At 35.5% G+C, this 25,525-nt stretch overlaps 1 protein-coding gene across 2 annotated transcripts in view; it reads left to right on the forward strand.

The window, feature by feature from the left end:
* LOC150094209 (leucine-rich repeat serine/threonine-protein kinase 1-like) overlaps positions 1-25,525 on the forward strand; it is an 803,235-nt gene that overhangs the window by 643,200 nt on the left and 134,510 nt on the right. For both annotated transcript variants that reach the window (XM_090412317.1, XM_090412318.1), the window contains exons 27-28: positions 8,975-9,097; positions 17,893-18,097. In XM_090412317.1, coding sequence (XP_090268443.1) covers positions 8,975-9,097; positions 17,893-18,097 — 328 coding nt within the window. The remainder of the gene's footprint in view (positions 1-8,974; positions 9,098-17,892; positions 18,098-25,525) is intronic.

A 25,525-nucleotide genomic window follows, 5' to 3' on the forward strand; every position in this document is an offset into this window, starting at 1 on the left:
GTATGGAGGTAGCAGGGTTTTTTTTTTTCATCCAGAAACTTGGGTTTTTCATCCTGTGTGCAGACAAATAGGTCTTGAGACCACACGCAATTTACACACAAAAAATAGTGGTGGTGGGCAGTAGATGACATTGGTGTAGGTGATAGTGGTAGGAGTGGGTCACCGTAGTTGATGTATTAAGTGGTGGAAATGGAGAATTGTAGATTAAGTGCCCTCCCTTGATGAGTCTTTGAACTCCTTGGAGGTGTCACATAATAATAATAATAATATACAAAATAGAATTCAGACTTTAATGAATGAGACAACAGGAGAAGATCAAGCAAGCTTTCTTTTCAAATTTCCATATACATTTTTCTTTTCAGTGTGATATATACATTTTTATCTTACTCAAATCTAGATGGTAATCACTTCATGTTTCATATCTATCACAATCTTTTTTATATTTTAAATAAAGATGCCAAGAAATTATATTCTTGTTTAATTCTTTATCCAAGTGTAAACAAACAAAGCTTGTGTGTGAATTATCCTCACAACTAGGCTACTTTGTATAAGGGCTTTGATTAGACCACATATAAATTAGGTTTTCAAAGAATGAAGAGATGTAGGAACAGGTTTAGAGACAACTGGCTACAGTAATTTCTTTCTCTGGAATGTAGACTGTGAAGTCAGATTGAGGAAATTCAAATTGCAGAGTCTAGTGGCTAGAAGGGAGAGAGACATGATTGAGACATATCAGTTGATAAGGGGTTATATGAAAAATCAGATACACACCAGATTAATGTGTATCTGATTTTTCATAGAATGGGTGAAGATGGGGAAGAACAAGGACCAACCCTGGAAGCTGTATAATGAGGGTGTAAGCTAGGGAGTAGGTTTTTTGCATTGAGAGTTATTGGAATGCATTGTCTGGAAGTGTGGTGAGTGTGGAGACTGTGAATGCATCCAAGTCAAGGTATGATGAGTTTGTGTGTGTGTGCGTGTGTGTGTGCGTGTGCATGTGTGTGTGTGTGTGTGTGTGTGGATCTCTCACAATGAATCATTGACTCCATAGAGATCTGATAATAATAATTTCTTGTCAGGTATAATTTTATTATTATTATGGGTATTTCCATGGAGTCAGTAGACTCATTGTGAGAGACCCAAACTAGCAAAACAATATCTATCATATCTCTTCTTGAATTCATTTATAGATGAAGAACTCACAACTGAGTCTGGCAACAAATTCCACTTATTCACCACCCTCCAGGCGAAAAACCTCGTTCTCACACCCTTGTTAACCACACTTTTCTTTAATTTCCAGGGATGACCTCTTGTTCTTCCATCACTATCACACAGCTGAAACATTTCCCCTGCATCAATCTTATAAAAACCTTTTAGTAATTTAAATGGCTCTATCATATCCCCTCTTCTCCGCCTGTCAACCAACCTCTGCAATCCACAACAACCCTCAACTTTATCTCTGGATGTTAGTGTGTTCCTCAATAACCACGTAATCCTATGTGTAATCTTGGACACCTTTTGCATTGTATCCAAGTGGAAAATCTTACCACAGTTATCCCTCATCCAGTGTATTTAAATAATAAGTTACACTTTTATTCTACTTGGGTATGGAAAATATATGACTACTGCATTGATTTATATTTCTTGTGAAAAAGGGGGAAAAAAAAGGATAGTCTTTAGCTGCATAATGATATAAAAGAGCTGAGACCTTTTGTTTCTGACTCTCATACTATCCATGTAGCACTTATCAAGAATGATGACATCATGAGGGTTGATGAATCGTGGGACAAATTGAAATCTGTCTTCATAGAGAAATGTACCAATACCTTATGTCCTAATAGAGCAGTAAAAAAGAAAGATTGGATGACTGATGAAATTCTTTCTCTCATGGATCAATGCAGATCATATAAAAATCATAATCCAACAAAATATACAGAGGTTCAGAAAATTATTAAACACAAGATCAAAAAAGCAAAAGAAATCTGGATGAATGAAAAATGTAAAGAAATAGAAATTCTACAGGAAAAGCATGACAATTTTAATCTACACAAAAAGATGAAAGAGACCTCAGGTATATATAAGAAAAAACAATTCTGTATCCTTCGAAACAAAAAGGGAGAAATTATATCCAAAAAGGATGACAAAATACAAGAATGGGTGAAATATATAGAACTCTTTACTGATGATAGACAGAACCCAGAAAATACTTATGAACATATGGAAGGTCCATGCATTCTAAAATCAGAGGTAGAATGTGCATTAAACTCAGCTAAAAATGGTAAAGCCCTAGGACCAGATAGAATACCAGCAGAAATAGTAAAGTTATTAGAAGGTGACAACATTAACATATTAGTAAAGCTATTTAATAAGATCTATGATACAGGCATAATCCCTCAAGACTGGTTACAGTCAACCTTCATCATGCTACCTAAAAAAGTAAATGCGAAAACTTGTAATGATCAGCCTAATGAGTCACATTCTCAAAATGTTTCTGAAAATAATTCAAAAAAGAATATACAGAAAATGTGAAGACACCATCAGTGATACCCAATTCGGCTTTAGAAACGGCTTGGGAACAAGAGAGGCCCTTTTCTGTTCTCAGATCTTATTTCAAAAATGTATTGACCAAAACAAGGTAAGTCGAAACAAGTCGATGAAGCATAATATTCATTTGCTTCATCGACTTCGAGAAAGCATTTGACAAAGTCCAACATGCTAAAATGATTGTACTATTAAAAAGAATTGGATTAGATGGTAAAGACATCAGGATCATTGAAAACTTATATTGGAACCAAAAGGCATCTGTTCAAGTTGATGACATTATTACAGACTCCATTAACATCAAACGAGGAGTAAGGCAAGGATGTGTGCTGTCACCTCTTCTTTTTGACATCTACTCAGAAGCCATATTTCAAAAAGTCTTGGAAGGAAGAAAGGAAGGGATTAGTGTAAATGGTGAAATCATCAGTAACATCCGATATGCCGATGATACAGCTCGTCTGGCTGACAATATTCAGGATCTTCAAAATCTTTTGGAACTAATAAATGCAGAGAGTGAAAAAATGGGATTAAAAATAAATATCACCAAAACTAAATTCATGGTCATAAGTAAGAAACCAATTCTTAATTTAGCACTTTCTTTAAATAGGAAACAAATAGAAAGAGTGGCAAAGTTTAAATATCTCAGGTGCTGGTTAAATGAAGATTGCAATCCAGAAATGGAAATAAAAGTTAGAATTGAAATGGCAAGAAAAAATGTTCTCTTGATGAAATCAACACTGTGTAACCGCAGTTTAAACTTAGAGCATGCATGGTTAAATGCTATGTATGGTCTGTACTGCTGTACAGTGCAGAAACTTGGACCTTGAAGACAACATCAATAAAAAGACTTGAAGCCTTTGAGATGTGGTTATACAGACGAATGTTAAAAATCCCATGGACAGCAAAAACATCCAATCAGGAAGTACTGGAACAAATGGGGATATCACGTGAACTTTTAGATACCATAAAAAGAAGGAAAACTGCATATCTTGGTCACCTACTTCATAATGAAAAATATAAGATACTTCAATTGATTATAAAAGGGAAGATAAATGGAAGAAGAGGACAAGGAAGACGAAGAAAATCTTGGCTGGCAGATATCAGACAGTGGACTGGTATGAACTCTGAGAGACTGCTCAGAATAGCTGAGAATCGCTCAAAATTTGCCAAGGTGGTCGCCGACCTCCGATAGGAGATGGCACTCAAAGAAGAAGAATACTATCCATGTGTCTTTTCTTTCTCCTAATGATATCAGGCTCTTCTGCATCCCTGCACTAACTATTCTAGACTTATGATGAACACCCCTTTACTTTTTCATCTCAAGGTCAAAATTAGTAGTGACCCTTCCCATAATATTCTTCATTACAGAATACTAAAGCAATTAATTTGAAGTGATCAGCCTCTATATGCAAGTACACCAGTCATAAAGTTTACATTTATTCTTATGTTTGAGTATTGGATTAACAACACTATAACTTCTTTTAAAGTATAATATACATTGTAACAAGTAGAAAAGCTTTCTTTAATAATCATATTAAGGCTTGTTCCACTTTGTGAGTTTTTTTATCTGTTCAAATAAATTTTCATCTTGACTTCTGCACAGAAATAGAGAAATAAAATTTTTCCCACTGATAATGTACCCAAAAGGTTGACTTGGCATTTATACATTGCAGTTTGCTATTGCTTTTTATAGGCTTAAGGCACTCTACACTCTTAGAGCTAGGTAAGTTAAATGTATAGATGAAATATGAACATTCAAACCCTGTAGAATAGTTGAAATTCTGTCAGGCTGGATGCTGATGCAAACCACATTTTTATTTATTTATTTATATATTTCTTAATTATAGAGACTCATAATAACATGAGTATTGTGTGTATGTGTGAGATATAAGCTTACGATATAAGTTTAAGATTGAATAAATCATTCCTGTAATGTGGGGGGGGGGGATAATGATTGAGAAATAATCTGCTCTGATAGACCTTTCCATAAAATGACTTTATTTTTTCATACACTTTCAACATTGATCTTCATACTATCTTTCAATGAAGCAAGGAGGACCTTGTCATGTTAATGCCACCAAAACGGTCTTTCCTTTTCTCTCGCAAAAGAGATCTCAGCTCATCTATCCTTATCCTCAGTAATACACAAAACACCAGACAAGATCAGATCTCTCAGCATGGACTAATGTTTACCTCCAGTCTCTCCTGGCATAAATACATCACATCAATAGTCTCTTTAGCATTTAAAAAACTAGGCATTCTCTTTCTTTCAAGAGGCTATTTTACACCCAACCAACCAGCTTGTTACTATATACAAATCCCAAATCTGCCCATTCTTAGAAAACTGCTCACATGTTTGGGGGTGGTGCAACTAAAACTTCACTTAAAATCCTTGATGCTGTCTGGAGGTGAGCAGTTAGGCTTATTGATGATTCCTCTCTTACAGATTCACTTCAGCCTCTAATCTCACAGACTGTGTTTCAGCACTGTGTCTGTTCTATGGTACTTCCATGGTCACTGCTCCAGTGAATAGACAACTATCATTCCTCCACTTGCACCTGTTAATACAAGAGCAGCAGCTACTCAGCATCCCTTCACTGTGTGGCTGCACATACACACATACTGAACCTTCTATTCTTCCTCTTATATTCCATCCACCTCTGTCCTCTGGAACAGCCTCCCTTATGAAGTATTCCCAAACAACTACAACCTGCAGCTCTTCAAAAAAATATCAATAAACTTTAATCTTAGTCCTCATCTGCACCCCATCCATGGCACTGATGGGTTTATATATATCTTCTTCTTCTTCTCTCCTCAACCTATTGGTCGATGGGTACCATGGGCTGTTGATAGTGGTCTTCTGTTTTGTACAGTCAAACTAACAGCACAAAACAGAAGACCACTATCAACAGCCCATGGTACCCATCAACCAATTTTGCTTTGTCCATTTTTGATGTCACTCATGTATTGGGTTCTTGGTCTTCCTCTACCAGGTCTTCTCTCCATCATTCCCTCAATCAGATTTGTAATCTAGTCTTGAGTGTCTTAATAGGTGTCCTATCATGTTATTTCTTCTTTTTTCTAATGTATCTAGTATGCCTCTTTTTTCTTCTGCTTTTCTTAATACTTCTTCATTTGTAACTCTTTCTGTCCATGCAATCTTCAGTATTCAGTTACAAAACCACATCTCAAATGCTAGCAGTCTTGAAAAATCCATGAAGAGTATATGTCTCTGATCCATAGAGGGCCACACTCCAGACAGAGCTTTTAATAAAGTGCTTCTTTGTTCTCAATGACATACTCTTTGATGTTAATAGTGTTCTTTTCTTGTTAAATGCCTTTTTTTGCTTGTGCTATTCTTGCTCTCACATCTTTTCCACTTCTCCCATCTGATGCTATTAGGCTGCCTAGGTAGGTAAATTTTGCAATAGCATTTTCCCATCTATTGTGACATTTATGATTTGCTCTCCATCCCTGGTACATTTCATCACTTTTTGTTTTTTTTTTCATTCATTTTCATCTTTAGAAGTTTATTAATCTCTGCAAGTGATTCTTGTAGCCCTTTTTCATTTTCTGCTATTAATGCTATCTGCAAATTGTATTGTATTATAAAGCCTGCCATTGATTTTTATTCCACTATTGATTTTTTTTTTAATTCCTTCAGCGCCTCTTCATTATAAATATTGAAAGTAATGGTGAGAGTCCAAACCCTTGTCTATTGCTCTTTCTTATTTTAGCTTCTTTCCCTTCTTTTCCTATGACTGTAGTTTAATTTTTATATAGTTAATAAATTAGTTTTCTGTCATTATAATCTATCTTCAGATTTTTGAGGACTTGGAATATTATATTCCAGTCAATGTTGTCAAAAGCTTTCTCTATATCAATGAATGCTTAATGGGTGTATTTATTCTAAGTGCTTTTTTCTGTGATCATTCGGAGAGTTAGTATAGCTTCTCTTGTCCCTCTATTTCTTCTGAAGCCAAATTGATCATAAGGTAAATGTGCTATTATTCTTTCAATGTGGCAATAGATAATTCTAGTTAGGATTTTAAGACCGTGGGGGTAATAGGCTTAACATTCAGTGATCTTTGCATGCTTGTGCTTGGGCTTTTTTTGGAATTACTAGCCTAATGCTTTTCTCAAAATCTATTGGGATTTCTCCAGTTGTGTGCATTTGATTGATCTTTTTATACAGTTCCAATTTTGCTTCATCACCTAGTGCATGTAAAATTTCTCCTGGGATTTGGTCTATTCTTGGTGCTTTACACTCTATAAAGTTCTTCAATGTGTTCCACCCATTTTACATTATTTCATCATCTTCAATTAGCACTTTTCCATCCTTACTCTTGATTGTGTTCAGTGTCTTTATCTTTTCTCTGAATTGTTTTTGTATATTGCTATATGACCTTTCATTGTTACCTCTACTCATATTTATATTGATAGCCTTGCATCTGTGTTCAATCCATTTTTCTTTTGCTTTCTTGGCGTCTCCCTTCACCATGTTTCTATATTTTCTATACTTCTTGGTGTTTTGCATTTTTGTGCTTTCTTCTTTGTGTTATTAGTTCTAATATCTCTCCTGTGATCTATGGCTTATGTTGTTTTTCCTTCTTTTCCAAAGTGTTTTTCTGCAGCTTTATTTATTTCTCTCTTTAGAGATTCCCACATTTCATTAATTTCTTTTCTGTGTGATTTTTGGGAATTTATTAATTTGTCTGTTCTTCTCTGAAGTCTTTGCAGGTATTCATATCATTTTTTATTTTAGCTATGTTCCATTATTTGTATGGTTTGATTATGCATGATTTCTTCAATTGTAAATGACTTGTCATGATGACTGGGATATGGTCAGTGTTCACATCTGCTCCAGAATAACTTTTACATATTTTCACCTGGTTATGATATTTTTTTGGATGATTACATAGTCTAATTGATATCACTGTGTGTTGCATAGTGCAATCCATGTGATCTGCCTGTTCTAATAGTGTATTTGCTATGGTTAAGTTGTGGCTTTTACAGAATTCAATGAGTCTTTCTCTTCTGACATTCCATTAGCCTAGTCCAAATTTTCCAAATAATCTTTTCCCTTTCTCCCTCTCCAATACCTGCATTCCAATCTGAAGATCAAGATCAAGTTTTCTTGATTTTTTACTCATCAATACTTCTTCAATCTGTTCATATACTTCTATTTCCTCATTGCAGTATCCTGTTGTTGTTGGCATGTATATCTGTATAAGGACTAGGTCGCTTGTTCTGCTTGAATCTTAATTATTATTATTATTATTATTATTATTATTATTATTATTATTATTATTATATGACACCTCCAGGGAGTCCAAAGACTCATCGAGGGAGGGCACCTACACACCACAACTCTGTTTCCACCACAGAATCCACCAACTGACTGAACTACACCAACGCCATCTACCACCGACTATCAACACTACTATTTCCACAAACATCCATGCCCACGGTGGGATTCGAACCCGCAGCCTTGTGGCTGGAGAGGATACGCTAACCACTCGGCTGGCCAGGATTAATAAGGATTATTCTTTCATTATATCCCCAAATGGTTTTACTCTTATGTTCTAATTTCTTATTTACCAGGAATCCAACACCTGCTATGTCATTTGGCAAATCTGAGTAGATCATTCTGTAATCTCCACTGTCTACTCATCTTACCTCACTAACAATGTTCAATCGTCTCATTTCCATCTTTAAATTTTCTAGTTTTCCACATTGCTTCATACATCTCATGTTCTAAGTACCTATTGTGTAGGTTTACATCCTGAGGTTCTGCAATGATTTCCTCTCTTGCCGGAGACAGCCCTCCAATTCTCAGGAGAGCTGCTTTCCCTTACTTTGGAAAGTTCAACTTCCATGCTGTGTAGTCTTCGGAAAATAAGGTGGTGGGTTCACGTTTCCTTCCACCTCAAAGTGATGTAGATATTAAAGACTTCCATTGTCCAGGCTTACATTTGTCTGGTCTTAAGCCTTGCTGAATTATTCTTATTCAGCCTCAATCCAGTACTGGTAGCATTTTCTGCTCACTACTAGAGCAAGTGCTTTTATGACCATGACATAGTCCTAGAGTTTTTGTGAGGTTTTAAGTTGAGCAGAGCCACTAACTCTGTTCCCCCACACCTGGTAGTGACTCCTGCTGTTGGTCCACAACTGCTTATTTGTCAGAGAAAGAGAGAGAGAGAGAGAGAGAGAGAGAGATCTCTTCTTATGTTATAACTAACCTCCATATCTGAAGGCCATTCCACTATCTGCAACCTGTGGACATGCCCGATGGCAGTCAACTTTGCTAAGGGGGATCAGTATAAAAAAAAAAATTTTAAGTTTAGTGCAGTATAAGTATTAAGTATTATAGAAACTTATGTTGTACCTAAATTAAAACTGAATTTTTACAATAACTGCATTTTTTTTTTAGGTGGACTGCTTTTCATTTGGAATGTTTATGTATGAATTGTTAACATTTCGTATGCCATTTGAAGGCCAAGAATGTGCAAAAGAACAAATTTTGAATGGCAAGAGGCCTCCATTGACATTTAAGGTATAGCTATAGTTTTTTGAACTTTTCATTTAAACATCATACTAATGTTTTTAATCTGTTATGCTTAGTAAACTTATAATATAATGCTCTGGAATCCATTAAATATATTGTTTTATTGCGAGTTCTGTATATTGCTTTCAATAATTTTTTTGTATGCTTCCACTTTTAAGACTAAATGGAACCCTTCCAGTTATATGGTTTATTAACCAACACAGTTAAAGGTACTGTTAGTTCATTATACAGATTCTTTCAAAATGCATGGCAATATTTCAAACACTTTATGTTCATTAGTTTGCAGCTTTTCTTCTTTCTTCACCTTCCTACTTGATGCCATTGCATTTTCACCATAGTGAAATATTACAGAAAAGTACCATTGATTATTTCAAAATCTCAGTTGCTGTCACCCTTTTCCCTCTCTAGCAAGCTAGCTCATTCATTCATTCACCCATGCATATCCTTCAGAAGGAACTGGCCACATAACTATAATATTTTGTAAGACTTTATTTAGTTCCACATATGCTGGTATTGCTTTCCTGGTCTGCACCTTGGGCTTTTCATGCAGTTGTCAAATACTCTCCTTTCTTCTTCTTTTTAGAAACAACTGTTCTGACAGAAACTGCCTGGTCAGATGAATCAAATCTCTCCATTTCTTTCTATCCTCCCAATTTTTTTTTTTTTTTTTTTTTTTTTTTTTATGAACAGTCTGCCACTTTAGGTTTCTCTTTTCTAGATTTTTTCTTATCTGGTCTCTTCACCTTTTCTGTTGGTCTCTTCTCCTAAATTTCATTTCATATGCTTTTCTTGGTATTTTTTCTAAGTTCATTCTCATTAGATATCCAAACCACTTTAAGTGAGAATCCATAAACATTTCTTCAACACCTTTGAGTTCTAAATTGTTCCTGATATTCACATTTCTTATTCTGTCTTTCCTTGTTTTTGCCAAAATTGCCTTTCAAACTTTCATTTCCATTGCTTGTCAAAAAAGTAACTTTTGTTAATTAAATGGGACCTCACTGTCCCAAATTAGACTACCTACAATGTTTAAAAAAAAAAAAACTTTGACCTAATTTTCATATACTTCTAAAAATTTCATATACTTCTTTCATAAACTGATAAAAAGTAGACTTTTCAGTACTCTTTAAATCCATTGAGACCAACACCATTAATGTTTACATTTGTACTATGATTTAAAACTATGCTGTAACTCTACCTATTATTAATATGTAATTCACATTCTGTGTAATATTATTCTATTTGTCCAGTTTCTTCTGTACTTCTGAACGTGCCCAAATCACACACCAAATCAAGAAATGCCATAGGCTTTTTACAAATTCCCAGTGTCTTTCCATCATTTCTCTTACATCAAAAATTAGATCAACAGTTGATTGCTCCTTTCTAAAACCAAGCTGCTCTTCTCTTAGACCTTCCTCTATTTTGTCCTTATTCTTGTTGCCTAATATTATCCTTTCATAAATCTTTGCACAGTGACAACAATGTTATTCCTCTATAATTACTACACTCCCTTCTTGACCCCCCCTTTATATATTGTAACAATGATCCCCCTTGATCCAATCATTGGGTATTGCCTTCTTTCTCCAGATCAGGCTAAAGATGTCAGATAATCATTTTAACCCTATACTACCAGAAACTCTGATCACTTCGGCACCTAACCATCTCTCCCAGGAATTTTTCATTCTTCATCTTCCTTAATGTTTCTTCAACCTCTTCCAGACTTATTTCCGTATTATCTCTCTTACCACTGTATTCATTCCAATTCATTTCACCATAGCTTTAATCTTTATTTAACAGATCTCTAAAATATCATTGCCAAATCGTCCTAAGCTCTCTTCCAGTAATTACAAGATTTCCATGCCCATTTATTCAAAAAAAAATAAAAAAAAAGCTCCTAATTTCTTCTCCTTCTATTCTTCAGAAGTGCATATAACATTTTTTCTTTCCATTAACATCTTATTCCAGCTTATGTGTAAATTCAGTCCAGCTTTTTATCTTTTATTCTGTAATGATTTTTTATGGCTCTTTCTCTGATTATAAAGAAGTGTATCATTATTTGATCTAGTCTTCAGAAGAGTAAATACACTCCTGCTTTTCATAATTCATTTTGTACTCTGTATATTATTTAATTTTTGTTCATTCATACCCTATTCACTATTTCATTTCTGTTAAATTTTATACTCTGTTTATTCTTTTAACTGTTGGATTCACACAGTAAAATTTATACTGACATGAACTACAAGAGCCCATCATGGTCTACTTCTCTGTAGTTTCTTTCAAATTCTGAAAGAATTTGAAAGAAACTGCAGAGAATTTCAGATTCTTTCAAAATTAATGGTAATATCTTATGATTTTAAAAATCTCTTATCTAATCTTTGTTCCTCAAAGAGTGGCAAACTGTTTGAAAAGATCATTCATATCATAACTCGTTTTAATTGAAATCTCCATCTTCCTTTTATGTCTATAAAAAAACTCAAAGTAGTTGCAAGCAAATTTTCAACTGGAAACATCATAAAGAGCTAAGGCATTAAACTTGCATCATATCCAAATGACAGTTATGCTTCTACTCCCTTTCCATAGTATGAGTACTTTTCTAATACAATTGCAAGGACATTATGACATCTGCCCTTCTCAGTTAGAGAGACTGGTTTTGAATCCCATCTAGACATGAACATTTATAAAGGCTTCTTAAAATAAGGTTGGTTTGTTATCCTATACAGAAATTGGAAGTTTCCATTCTAAGAAACTGTGTTTTTTTCCACAAAAGTTGCAAACCAGCAATATATATATATATATATATATATATATATATATATATATAGACAATTCCAACCAATCCAACCCAGCTAAAGCTAATGGTGTAACACTTATTCAACTCCATAAATGTCTTCCTCCTCCTTCCCATTTCAATTTCACAACATTCAATGCTTCCCTTTAATCTTTTGTCACCTTTTTGCACTGTTATTTATCCTACAGATTGAAACTAGCCAAATCCAGCTTGTTCCTAAAAAAAGTGAAAAATCTGGATCATGAAATTATTGTGAATTAACAGTTAACTTCATTTTGTTTAAGTTAAGGGATATTACATCCCATATTGTTTCTTAGCCGAATAAGAAACTCAAAAGAGTTTCATGCCGAATATAGAAATTATATAAATTTCGGCGATTCCAAGTGTAAGCAAATACCTGGATAGCAGCAACTGACCCTTAAGGTAATGCAAGCTGAGGCAACTCATAGCAAAGGTGGAGCAAGCTCCAATCACTATTCTTGATATTTACCCATAGTGTGAACTTAGCTCCTAGGAGCTGTATTACTGTTCTACATTATGAGAGAAGGTCACTACCCAGACCGGTTTCAACCTTATGTATAGGTGAAGCGGCCTCTTAAAATAAGACGATCCCGAAAGATCGCCCAACTCAGCGTTGTTTTCCACTCAATGACAGGCTCACCCCGTCACCGAGAAGAACTTCTCAGCATTGGCTCTGCCCAGTGGCAGGCTCACCCCACCACCAAGCAGAGCCATAATCTCAGCGGTGGCCCCACTCAGAGACAGGCAAAAACCTACCTCCAAGTGGAGCCTCTCAAAGCCAGATCCGCCCTGCACGGTGTTTCCACCCTCATTACGGTCTCATCAGTGAGTAGGTAGACCTAATTAATACCAAGTTTGTAGCGAACAGAACTTACATCCCTTCTATGAGAATTGCCAAGTGGTGTCCTAATAAATTACTAAATATATGAAGAGCCAAAGGCTTCAATTCGGCGACATATAACTTGTTTAAGTTAAGGGATATTACATCCCATATTGTTTCTTAGCCGAATAAGAAACTCAAAAGAGTTTCATGCCGAATATAGAAATTATATAAATTTCGGCGATAGCAGCAACTGACCCTTAAGGTAGTGCAAGCTTTGCACTACCTTAAGGGTCAGTTGCTGCTATCCAGGTATTTGCTTATACTTGGAATCGCCAAAATTTGATTAATTTTTGTTAATTAATTTGCTTAATTGGATTGAAGAGATTTAAGACTGTATATATTGCGTTGTTGGAATTACATATGTACTTTCTCACATGCACATTTTTATATTTGTATACTAGCTCAGAATATGTACTATATTGTGAGAAGGTTAGGAATCTAGAAGTTAATAGTTAACAAGAAATTCCTGATAAGAAAATTGAAGTTTGTATCATTAGTAAAGACACAGATAATTACTGTAATAATAATAAGAAAGATAATGTGAGCAGATCTCCTGTTGATCGGTAGCAATAGAATCCATACTGGCAGTTTATTAGACAGGTAGCTTCAAGGTAGTGTAGGAGTTAGGAATTGATGATTTTTTCCATTTCTTTGGACAGGTGAGCGAGATGGGGTGGTATTTGGACGGCAGGGACTTGTCGCCCTTCTTGGGAATGGGTTGAATATAGGCCAATTTCCAGGGCTGTGGGATAGATACCAGTGGAGTAAGACAATATATTATTATTATTATTATAATGTAACACCTCCAGGGAGTCCAAAGACTCATCGAGGCAGGACACCTTCTCTACAACTCTCCGTCTCCACCTCTCCACCAACTCCAACTACCTTCCTCATCTATGCCAATGCCATCTACCTCCAACCACCACTACCACCACCACCATCACTAGTATTTTCACAGACAATCACAAACATCCATGCCCATGGTAGGATTTTAACCTGCAGCCTTTTGGCTGTTGGATGGATATGATAACCACTTGGGCAACCAAGCTGGCTGTCCTGGTTGCTGAGTATATAGGCGACAAAGGACAGGAGTCAGTTCTGGTGCACAAACCTTCAGGACAATTGGAGGAGTGCCATCAGGGCCAGAAGACTTTTTTTGTGTCTAATTTGGATAGTATTTTACTGATCTCTTTCTGGTAAAAGGATATAGTGGGCATTGTATGTTGCACATCTGGAATGGTTGGGGGACATTTGCCATTGTCAGTTATGCATGCATTGGAAGCAAAGTGTGAGGCCAGGAGATTTGCCTTTTCTTATATCATACCTTTTCTGGGTATAATAGAGGGTGGGAACAGTGTTGTGCAGAAGTTACAACCAATTGCTTTGGTGAAAGATCAAAAGGCTCAACTGCCGTTTGGACAGGCTGCTAATTTGCTACTTTTTGCTGTTTCAAACTCTGTTTTGGAAGCATTGGTTTTTTTTTTTTTTTTTTCATTTATTTCGGGCTTGAGTATAAGCTCTAAAGGAGGATGGGGTTCTTGATTTGAGCCAGTAATGGTATGTTTGATTTTTCATTTGTACAGCCCTGTGCATCTTTTGGAAAACCAGGGTTTAGCTATGAGTTCGGTGCATATGTTTGGGTTGGAAGGTCGGAAGCAATAATCTAACCATGGGAATGAGGCATAAAAGTTGCGGAAGCTGTCCCACTTGGCACTGTTATAATGCCAAACTACTCTTGTATGGGAGTGGCTGTGTAAGCGTTGTTGCATGGGAAGGAGATGAGCACTAGGTTGTAGTTAGAATTGCCTAGCGGGCTCTCTACGTTCACTGTGTATTTGGAAGGGTCATTGGTTAGGAAGAGGTCTAGGGTATTTAGAGAGTGGTGTGGGTTATCAGGTATTCTGGTTGGCATCTGAACTAGTTGTGTAAGGTCATTAGTGATGGCGAATGTTTTAGCATCTCTGCCTGCAAGATCTATACAGCTGGAGGAGGAAAGGCAGTTGGTGTTGTGGACATTGAAATCTCTTAGGAGGATGATTTTGCTTTTGAGAAAGTGGGACTAGAGAAAGTCAATTTTTAAGGAGAGGAAATTAAAGAGCTCAGAGCGGTTGGTTGCATTAGGGGAGTGATAGAGACAGCATATGAATTTGACTGAGTTGGGAAGGGATATTTTCATCCAAAGAAGGTCAAAGTTGGGTGCTCTCTGGCAAGGTATGTGAGAGCAGATGTATGCATAGATGCTTCCCCCTTGGGTCAAAAGGAGTTAAACAGTGTTTAGTTTGGGAGGTTGAGATGAATAGTAGTGGGGGTAGGTGAGATTTGGGTTTCTGCCAGAAGGAGTAGGTGGGGTTTGGTTGACTGAAGGTGGTGGTAGTGGACACTATTAAGGTTGGAGTTTAGGTCACGGGTGTTAGTGAAGTGGATATATAGGGTTTGTGAGTCATATGTTTGACCGCAGGGGTCCTGCACATTTCCTACGCAGTGCCTGCATATTGGTCACTATGGTGACTGCTAGTGGCATCATTTGGTTTTGCACCAAATTTAACTTGTCTATAGTTGATGATCAAACTGTAGTCACCATTTTGATGTTTTTCTGCAAGTTGTCTTCAAGGCTGACGTTCTTGTGCAAATGTTAAATCTGGTTGAGCACATATGCGCTATTGGGGACAATATCTTTGAACTTGTTGTTGATCGCTGTTATTAGTTTTGATGTGCTTGCTGACATGTTGCGAGTCACTTTTATGAGGCATGGAAAATTCGTTCCATTCTTTCTTTTATTTATGGGTCCGAAATGATGGCACCTGATGATATTTTTAGAATCGATGTTGCATTCTTCTGCTAATTGGGTGATGTCTTCTTTTAGTGTTTTTCTGTTTTTCTTTGAAAGTTGAAAATAACGGCATCGAATTTTTTGATTATGGCCTCCATCGTGCACTGTCGATATGATTAGGTCATAGAGTTCTTTCACGGGAAGGGTGAACTTGTGTTGCAGTGCTGATCGTCAGTTGATTTGAACTTGGTTTCTTTTTGTATTTTGGAAGAAAGAGTTTCATTCATAGCATTGATGTGCTGTTCAAGGTTTTCAATTCGTTTGCCTAAGTTCAGGAGCTGTTTTACAAATGGGAGGCACAATGAACAGAAATAGGGCTGTTTAAGGTCGATATATATCTTATGCACCGACTAGTCCATTTTCGCACAGGAAGCATGTATCCAGTGGCAATAGAACTCACACATTATACCCTTTTTTTATCACTGATATCAATTTTACAGCTGTGGCACTTTGTGGATTTGTCAGCAATCGATGGCACTATGCTGGCGAGACACGAGGTGCTTGTTCGTCATTGGCTTTTGTTGCTGCCATCTTTGCTTTATATGGTAGGCATGGTGGGCAGTTGCATGTGGCTGATTTTTAGATCGAAATATAACTGATTTAATGCACTAAAAGTACTCACAGGTTGTGCTGAAGTTATTGGCTCCTTAGTACCCACTGTTAAGATATCTGTTTGATGTTTAATTTGTATGGGAAACTCTTGAAGTAGTGATAAAATGCTGGAGCACTAGTTTATAGTAGCTTACTCACAGATGCCCAAAGTGATAAAAAGATCATATAATGTTTCCTAATTTTTTGAAAGCATAATTTCTGGTGGATAATAATTTAATAGTGATTTCTGTAATACAGAAATCAAACCATTCAACATTCCACAAGAACATGACATATGTTAAGTAGAATGAAATCTAATCAATAGACAGAATCCATGATAAAACCTTGCTGCAATTCTGTTTTCAAAAGTTAAATCAATGTGATTATTACTTTCTTCATAAGTGCCTTAAATGTTTCAATTTACAATTTAAAAAAATAAATGATAAAACTCAGTATGTTTTTAGATTACAAGGATAGTTTAAATTTGATTCTGAATTGTCACTGTTTTTCATAAAGAGTGATAAATGTCATTTATATATTAATTGACATCATTCCATAAGATAAACTCTGTAACAAAAAGCTCTATATATAATATAGAGTTTAATAATAATATAATATATAATTATATAATATATAATTATATAATAAGCTCTATAACAGGAAGGTGCATTTGAAATTTCATTTTAAAAGAAAGGCTTAAGATCAAGTGATATTCAGAGCATACTTGTAGTTCAATGAGCATTGTCTAACCTCATTATGTTGCTTATTCCAGAAATTTCCCAGAGTTTTGGGTGTAAAATATCTCAAGAAGTACACATCAGCAGTAAAGACAGTCATTCATGAGTACTTTGCTTTTGGAAAAATACTTATATTTCATTAAAAAGCACATGAAAATTAAAGATTTCACATGCATTTTAATGAAATATAAGTATTTCATTCTCTCTTTAAGCATGTCATCTTTAAAATGCTTAAAGAGAGAGAGAGAGAATGCATTTTCTTGACTTGATTAGATTATGATATGTAATAAAGTCTAGGTCTATCACTATACATATGGCAAGCATGATCACATTTCATGAATTTCTCACCATCAGAGCCAAGAAATCTGGCTCCAGTCTTCTGGGATGTTAAGAGGTTAATGTGTTTAGATTTTTAGATGATTATGTAATAAATATTGTATAATATTATTTCATTTTGATAACAATGAAGTTAAAGCATTTAGGAAAAAATATCAAGAGAGGGATCATCATTCTTCACAACAATGTAAAGATACTTACTATCAATGACAGTATCACAATACACAGCTCTCTTAAGTTGAGAGATCCTGGATTCCCCACTGTCATTCCTCTCTTTACAATCCAAATACGTGTCTCCATTATACAAGTAGTTTGACAGATATAAGGCAGAACAGGTATACATTTCTGGTAGCTGTAAATCTGTTCTTTAGAATTCTATGTTGTAGGAATTCTGGTACTTCTGTATCTGTAAGACAAGTGTATGCATGCATAGAGTTGGTAGGTTAACTTGGTAAAAAATTGCCTAATATGAAAAAACAAGTAACATAGTTTGCTGGTATTCAGTCATTGAAATTTTAAGCCAAATTTCAACCACTCATATTTTTTTGTATGTAAGTTAGAAACAAATTATAAGATTATTGTTTTGTTGAATTTTAGGAAACACTTTATCCAAGTTATATTTTAGACTTGATGACACTCTGCTGGTCTCAACAGCCACAAGAGAGACCTCTGATGTCTGAGATTGTTTCCATTGCTACATCACCTGAATTTCTTCATCTTATAGATGTGATTTCTCTAACTGGCTCAGCTCCTGTATTGAGTGCAGTATCCACCCAGGTTGTCAAAGTTTATGAGAATGATGGTAATTATAAAAATATAAACTTTAAATCTTAAAAAAAAATCTTGTTTTACTTCCAATATTTGATAGAAATTGAAACAGGTAAGAAAGAACAAGAAAAATGTTTCTCTCTGTCCATTGTCATCAATGATTATTTAGCAAACATCACCATCTTAGTCCTTTTAAAACATCATTTACAAGAAACTCATTTTTATTCAGCATTTTATTATTCCAAATTCTCAACCAGCTACTGTATCGCTCCAGAGAAATTTTGACCAACCAGTTATTAAAAAATTCATTAATAATTCTATGTATATCTCCTAAGTACATAAGTACATTAGTATGACGATTTTTTGTTATTTTTCACTTAGGTTTTAAGTGATAAGTCAAATTAACTTTTAAGTTATGGTTTTAGGATTAATAGTAAATTTTAATTACATGGCTATCTTTTAGATAGTTAGATAGATAGGGCTAAACGGCCTCACCTACTCCTTATATACAGGAATAAAAAGGCATTAGCTGATTTTTTTTTTTTTAATCTTTTTACTTAAAAATTCACAAATGCAAAACACTAGCACGGGGTACTGGGTGTACAAGTTCAGGAAGATGGCAAAATATGGATATTTTAGCTTTATTCTAAATAGCTATAAATTTCTTTGAGTTTTTTGTGAATTGCTATTATTATGATTAACAGTCCTCCACAAAATCAGTAAAGTAAACTAATTGCAAAAGATTCTCTCTTGACCACTAACACATTCCATGTTGTACTCTAAGCTGATTTACACTTTCCACATATATAGCACCTTTCCAGCAATGCATTCAGCTCAGTTACCATATAACAAACTTACTCCTCATCACCTTTTCTCTTTCCCTTATTTTATGAATAATTCCTTCTATATTAATCTCGAAAGCCTTCATAGCTCATTTAATAACAATGATAACCTTAGATTGAAAAGATTGGATTCAAATCCTGTCTAGGATATATATAGAATCTTTATAAGAGCTTTTCAACCAAGTGTAAGTTAAATAGTCTCATATGACAGTTGTCACCTTCATATGAGATCAGTTAACTCACTTTTGTTTTTTCCCCCTCAAAATTTCAGTTTTTCATTCTGAAATTTAGCACAGACCAGCCAGATGATGTATTCTGTTTTCAGACACACAGACTTTGTAGATAGGATAACCAAGTAACTTGATTTCTATGAAACCAAATTATTTGTCCATGACTTAGCATTGAGACTAATAGGTTGAAGGAAGATGACACATTAATGTCATAAAATATTGTTGATTGTCTCTGTTATATCATCTCTCCTCTGCTTGTTTACCAAGCTTTGCAGTTTACACTTTCTCAATCTCTTCTCTTAATCAACATTCCAAGAACCTCTTCCTCCTCCTCATCATCAGTCATTTTCTGTCCACTGCTGGATGAAGGGCTCACCAAAAGTCCTCCATTCATTCCTATCTTGAGCTTTTATATACCACAGATTCCTGCCATCTCTTTAATCTCATTCTCCCACCATCTCTTTGGTCTTCCTGTAGCTCTCTTTCTCTCTCTAGGATACCATTCTGATATTAACATTGTACATTTTTGAGTGTTACTTCTTACAGTATTACCTGCCCATTGTTATTTGGATCTTTCAATGGCTGTTATAATGTCTCTCATCCTAGTTGAGCTTTGATCCAAGTATTGCACTTTCTATCTAGAATGGTAATACTGAGTAATGATCTTTCCATTTTCCTCTGGGTAATCCTCAACTTGTTGGTCTGTTTTTTAGTCAAAGTCCATGTTTCACTTCCATGTGTCATGTCTTAAAAGAAAAATATTCAACTGTCTAATATATTTTTTTAAGGTAGGTTAGGATGTTCAAAGACTATTCAACCAAGTTGAATTCTACATATAATTTCTTCTTTACAGTCACCCTCTACTGTGATCTTTTGTCTTAGGTAAGCATAAAAGGTTACTCTATAAATTTCTTGGTGTCCCATTTCTGCTGGCTTTTTGGTAATATATTTATTATACATTATTTTTATTATTTATTATACATTATTTGTTGAAGTTTTTCTGCAGAGTTTCCTAAAAGAACAATGTCATTAGGAAATTGTAGGTGATTTAGCTCTTTCCCATTTACCATAATTCTATTTTTTACAATCCAGGTTTTTAAAAAATTTTTCTAGGGCTACTGTAAATAATTTAAGTGAAATGGAATCTCCCTGTCTAAATTCCTTTTTTTTATATATAGAAAATTTCATATCTGTTTCTGATTTTAAAGATGCAGTTGAATTTTTATATATATATAACTAAGTATATCAGTAAGTTTCATTCAGTTTCTTGATTTTTAAGGACTTCTAAAACAGTTAATGTTGAAATTGAATCAAATGCTAGTTCTAAGGATTTTTGGTATTCCTTTGTCTTTTCAATTATTTATCTTATTACATATATATGATCACTGGTGTTGTAATTTTTTCTGAGTCCTGCTTGTTTAGGAGGTTGGCAAAAATCTAGATTGTTTTGTATTCTGTTGCTAATGGTTTTTGTAAAATATTCTATATTGTTGCCAACCTCCAGGACAAGCAGGATTTGGAAAAAAAGATGAAAAGGGAGACAGAGAAAATATTAAAAATTACTACTCAATCAGTCTCCTTTCAGAGCCTCCATAGCTCAGTCAGTATAGACAAAGCCCTTAGGTTGGAAAGACCTGAGTTCAATTCCCATCCATGATGTGAGGAACCTTTACCTGCTATTTTTCGACATACTTTTATTTATTTATTCATGTAAGGGTTCACCCATTTCTCGAACGTCCCTTAGGACAGGTTGAGTCCTCGTAGTGAAGGATTAAGTATGTATTTTATGACTGTAGATCTGTGCATGTTCACAGGCCAATTTGCCTGCTGTGAGAGACGAAATACCTGAGTTTTCAGGTGAAAAAAAACTAAGTATGAGACTGGCTAACTCACCTTTAGTCGAAGGAGACCAGATAAAGGTTCCTCACGTCGTAGATGGGAATCGAACCCAGGTCTTTCCGACCAAAGGGCTTCATCTATACTGACTGAGCTATGGAGACTCTGAAAGGAGACTGATTGAGTGGTAATTTTTAATATCTTATCTGTCTCCCTTTTTAAACACTATAATAAGGATAACACTGTTCCAATTCTTTGGTATTCTCTTCTGTCTTAGGCATGATGTATAAACTTAACATATGTACTTAATAACTGGTATACCATCTGCTTTCAGAACTTCTATTGGTAACTCATCTTCATATTGTTAAATCATCTCTAGACTACTTTCCAGAGTTTCTTCATCACAACAAAAACTAGTCTAGATATAGCCTGATCAACACTTTGTAAAACAGAAACAAGAACCTTTCCCTTCCTGTCTGGATGTCTGGTCTGATCATGCCTTTATAAAATAGAAACAAACTGTCCTGTGTGTGTGGGGGGGGGGGGCTCCTCCTGATTATAGCAGCAGTACATTATGTAGTTCTTAATGATTTTTTTCAGTGTCTCTCCTGAACTTCAGGTCTCTGTCATCTATCACCACTAGAAACAAGATCCCTATCTCATCAGAGTTAATACAGGTACTCAGCATGACATTTCTGCACTTTGAATTTCAAACCTTGCACTATCAAAATGGTAAGTCTGCTGGTGAAAATTATAAATGTGCTCAAGCTGTGAGCTTTTAATCTTTCCAAAAAACTGACATTGTTACGAACTTCTTGTAACCCTCCTTAAAAATTGACTAGATACCCAAGTGGTAGATGATGTTCATCACTCAGTGAAATACCACTTCCTTGCTTATTGGAAGCCTGAAGTGGTTATTTCCATGTTTGGTAGGGTTTCTGATATCTGTTCCCCACACCCACACACCTTTTCCCTTCAAAATTCAGCATGGGTGACACCCTTCATGGACATGTTCAACACACCATAACTAGGGAAGCCAGGTTCTTCTCCATTTCAGAGTACAGCAGTTCCATCACATGACTACTAGACAGAATGCAGGACCAAAACTAGTGGTAACACATCAGTAGGTCTTCAGCTAGCTAGCAAATAATCCTGCTGCCACTTACTTTGGCAGACCATGCTTGAAGAGAATGCAGAGGATACTGTCAGTTCACATATGGACAGGAGACTGGACTTGCCCTATGTGGGAGTCATGTTCATAAGTATTTCTCTCTCAACTTCCACATATGCTTCACCAACATTTGTGTCCTCAGTGATGATGATGTGCTCCACTTGCATACATGAAAACCTGATCTGTTATTTTTCATGGAACTTCAGCTGGCAACCACAACAACTACTCTCTCCATCCATCTTAACCATCCAGACTACATTTTGATGTGAATCCTTCATAAGAATAGCAGTACATGTGCATATGACAAATCATGCCAGAGAGATTGATAAACCTTGAATGATCTCCTCTTTATGATCTACTGTAGCTTAAAATTTCCTTACTTCTGAAAAGATTGATTTGCTATAGTCTCATTATCCAAACAGTGGAATTTTTTCCCCTTGAAGACTTCAGTATTCATAATATGGACTGGTTTTTCATTCTCCTAACTTCACAATTTGAATTAGAAGAGATGAGATGATACGAAAGTATTTGCTATGAGTTATGATCTAACACAAATTGTTCCTATATCAACCATGGAAAACAGGAAAACTAGAATACAGATAATCTTTTCATGGAGGAAAAGCTGGTTAAGAAATCCAAATATATTACAGATGTTATCTCTGCTCTTGGTAACCCTGACCATTACCTTGTCATATTTCCTTTGGCACTATAACAATACCAATGAGAATGAACTCTGTAATTTCTGTACCTGTTTTCCATGATCTGTTATTGTTTCTGTTCTTCTGATTCAAGCATCTGCTCTGACTTTAAAATCAAAATTATTTTTGCTGAAATTAGGGCTTTTGTCCTTCACTCCACATAAACTCCCCCTATCATCTGTCCAGGCATTTGTTCTCCGATTGTCAAAGCAGTCCAAGATATAAAGATATAAATGATTTATGTAATTTCTTAAAAACTATAGTTTAAGCCCAGCCTACATTAAAGTTCAATCTGTGGGAAGATCATTAATTTAAATCATACTTTGAAAGGGCAAATGCAGAAGACTTGGCTTCCTGGTCTAGCAGTAATCAAGGATTTTGGTCCTTCACTAAGGCTAATGGGCACAATTTCTGCCCTTCCATTATTCCACCTCTCTCATATCCAGATGGTGACACTACAAAAGTAAGGGTTATAGCTTGATGTTCCATCTTCTTCTTCTCCAAGCCTTGTATCACTTGACATTCTCCAATCCTAATATAAGAAAATCACAGCCACGATACCATGAACAGCTCAATCCTCTTCTGATCTTTTGCAAAAAAAGATTGGAAAAAATTCTATTTAATCAGGATACTAATAAGTACCCTGTTCCAGATGGAACAGAATACTTATCAATTTCTGTTCCCCCCCCCTCCCAACTCTGCTCAAAATTTGTATTTAAGAATTAAAACCCATCCTGTATTACTTATTCAAGTTTACTAGTCATCTGGCATCTTCTCGACAGAATGGAAGCAAACCTACCCATCCCTGAAAAGAAAATTCACCTTGTTCCTCACAAAAAAATAAATAAATAAATAAATAAATAAAAACTAGAGAGAAGGATTCACCAGCCAGTTTTTTCACAACTTGAAAGCCTGCCAATTAGTGATTGCCAATTTCCCATTCAATCTTGTATTGGATGGGAAATACAAGAACTACCGCGAAAAGTTATATGTCCTTGAGGGTCGCAAATGAGTGAGCATTTCCTTAGCAATATATCACTTGGTTCATGCAGCTGGTGAATTGACCAACTGTATGTCTTGAAAAAATAAAATGAATAAAATTCAGTGTAGCACTCCAGAAATATCAGTCTAGCATATCCTTATACACCCCTCAAATCTTTTAATCTGACCTAAACACAGAAGGTCACAAATCAGTGCTATGTGTGGACAAGAGGATAAAAAGAAAGGAGGAATCGGTTTACATTTATTTTTAAGCTGAAGGTTGTATTCTTTGAGGGAGGCTGTTCCAAAAAACAGAAGTAGAGGCAATGAAAGAGAAGTTAGTTCATCAAGGTTAAAGCTGGGCCATAAAAGTGCATTTGTTAGCAACAGATCTTGTTCTTATGATTTTGGAGGAAAGTAGAGGAATAATAGTGACAATTCAGCAGAGCACTGTCCATGAAAGTATCTATAGAACAGGCATAAGGCTGAAACTGAACATCTATGGGAGAGAATTAAAGTGGATCTATGGGAGAAGGATCATTCACTAACTAGATTTCTTTCTTCTGGATATAATCAAGCAGTCTTAGAGAGGATTTTGGTGCACCACCCCAAATATGTGTGCAATATTTCAAGGTTGGGCAGATTTGGAATATGTACAGAATTAATAGCTGTACAGGTGTTAGTTGTGGAAAGTACACCAAGTTTTATGGCAGCTGTAGAAGCTATGGTTGAAATGTATTTGTGCCAGGAAAGATTGAAGGCATAGGTCAATCCAAGAAGAGAAATCTGATTGTGTTTTGATATCTAGGTATTATTGAAAGTTAGAGCTTTCTTGCAAGAAATCAAACAAGATTGAGTTTTGATGGCATAGAAATCTGTAAGGTTGTCCATACCCCAGTGAAATGTAGCTAGGAGATCGGAGTTTAGGGCATTTGGCATAGTGGATCTTGAGATTTCTAACAATTGATCACTTCAAGGTTTGTCAAATGAAAAAAAGGAGAAATGGAACATATCATCTGCAAAGCTGCAAATTGGATTTGAAGTCTGTGGGAGCAGGTCATTTATATACTTTTGAAAGAGAGTGGTTGAAAGTACAGAATGCTGGGATACTCTTGGGTTCAGGTTATTAAGGATTGTTTGAATTTCTTTCTGGTGGAAAACAGAAACTGAACCCTTGGTAATCAGTGACATGGAGCGAATATTTGTTGATAGAGTGGGATCATCAATACAGAAATTTAAACAGAAGAGTAATGCCTGTGCATGAAGATTGTTACATGGCAAAGGAGATGTATGAGGTTGTTATCTGACTTACCAAGAGGAGAACTGACATCCACAGTATATTTGCAAGGGGGGTTTGTTTGAAAAAGATCAAGTGTGTTGGCAGATTGGGGTTGTCAAGTATTCTGGTAGGGAGATTGATAATCTGTGTTAGTTTTTTTGTGTTTTTTTTTAAATATGATTCCCACTCACAAAAGGTTGTAAGCTTATAGTACATCAGTACCATAAGTGGGCCTATGGATTTTTTTAATTCTGTTCCATTAATTTTTATATATTTTTATTATTTTTTTATTTATTTTTTGCATAGTCTGGAAATCGTGCCAGAGACCAAATGTGGAACTCTTTCCACTTCAGACATCCAAGAAGGTGGCCAGTGGTCTCACACTGGGGCAATGAAATTCATCTTCCATCTAAAGACAATCACAA

Source organism: Typopeltis vanoorti, chromosome 22, assembly GCF_054136105.1.
Source record: "Typopeltis vanoorti isolate ZY-2024b chromosome 22, IOZ_Tvanoo_1.0, whole genome shotgun sequence".
Classification (NCBI taxonomy): Eukaryota; Metazoa; Arthropoda; class Arachnida; order Uropygi; family Thelyphonidae; genus Typopeltis; species Typopeltis vanoorti.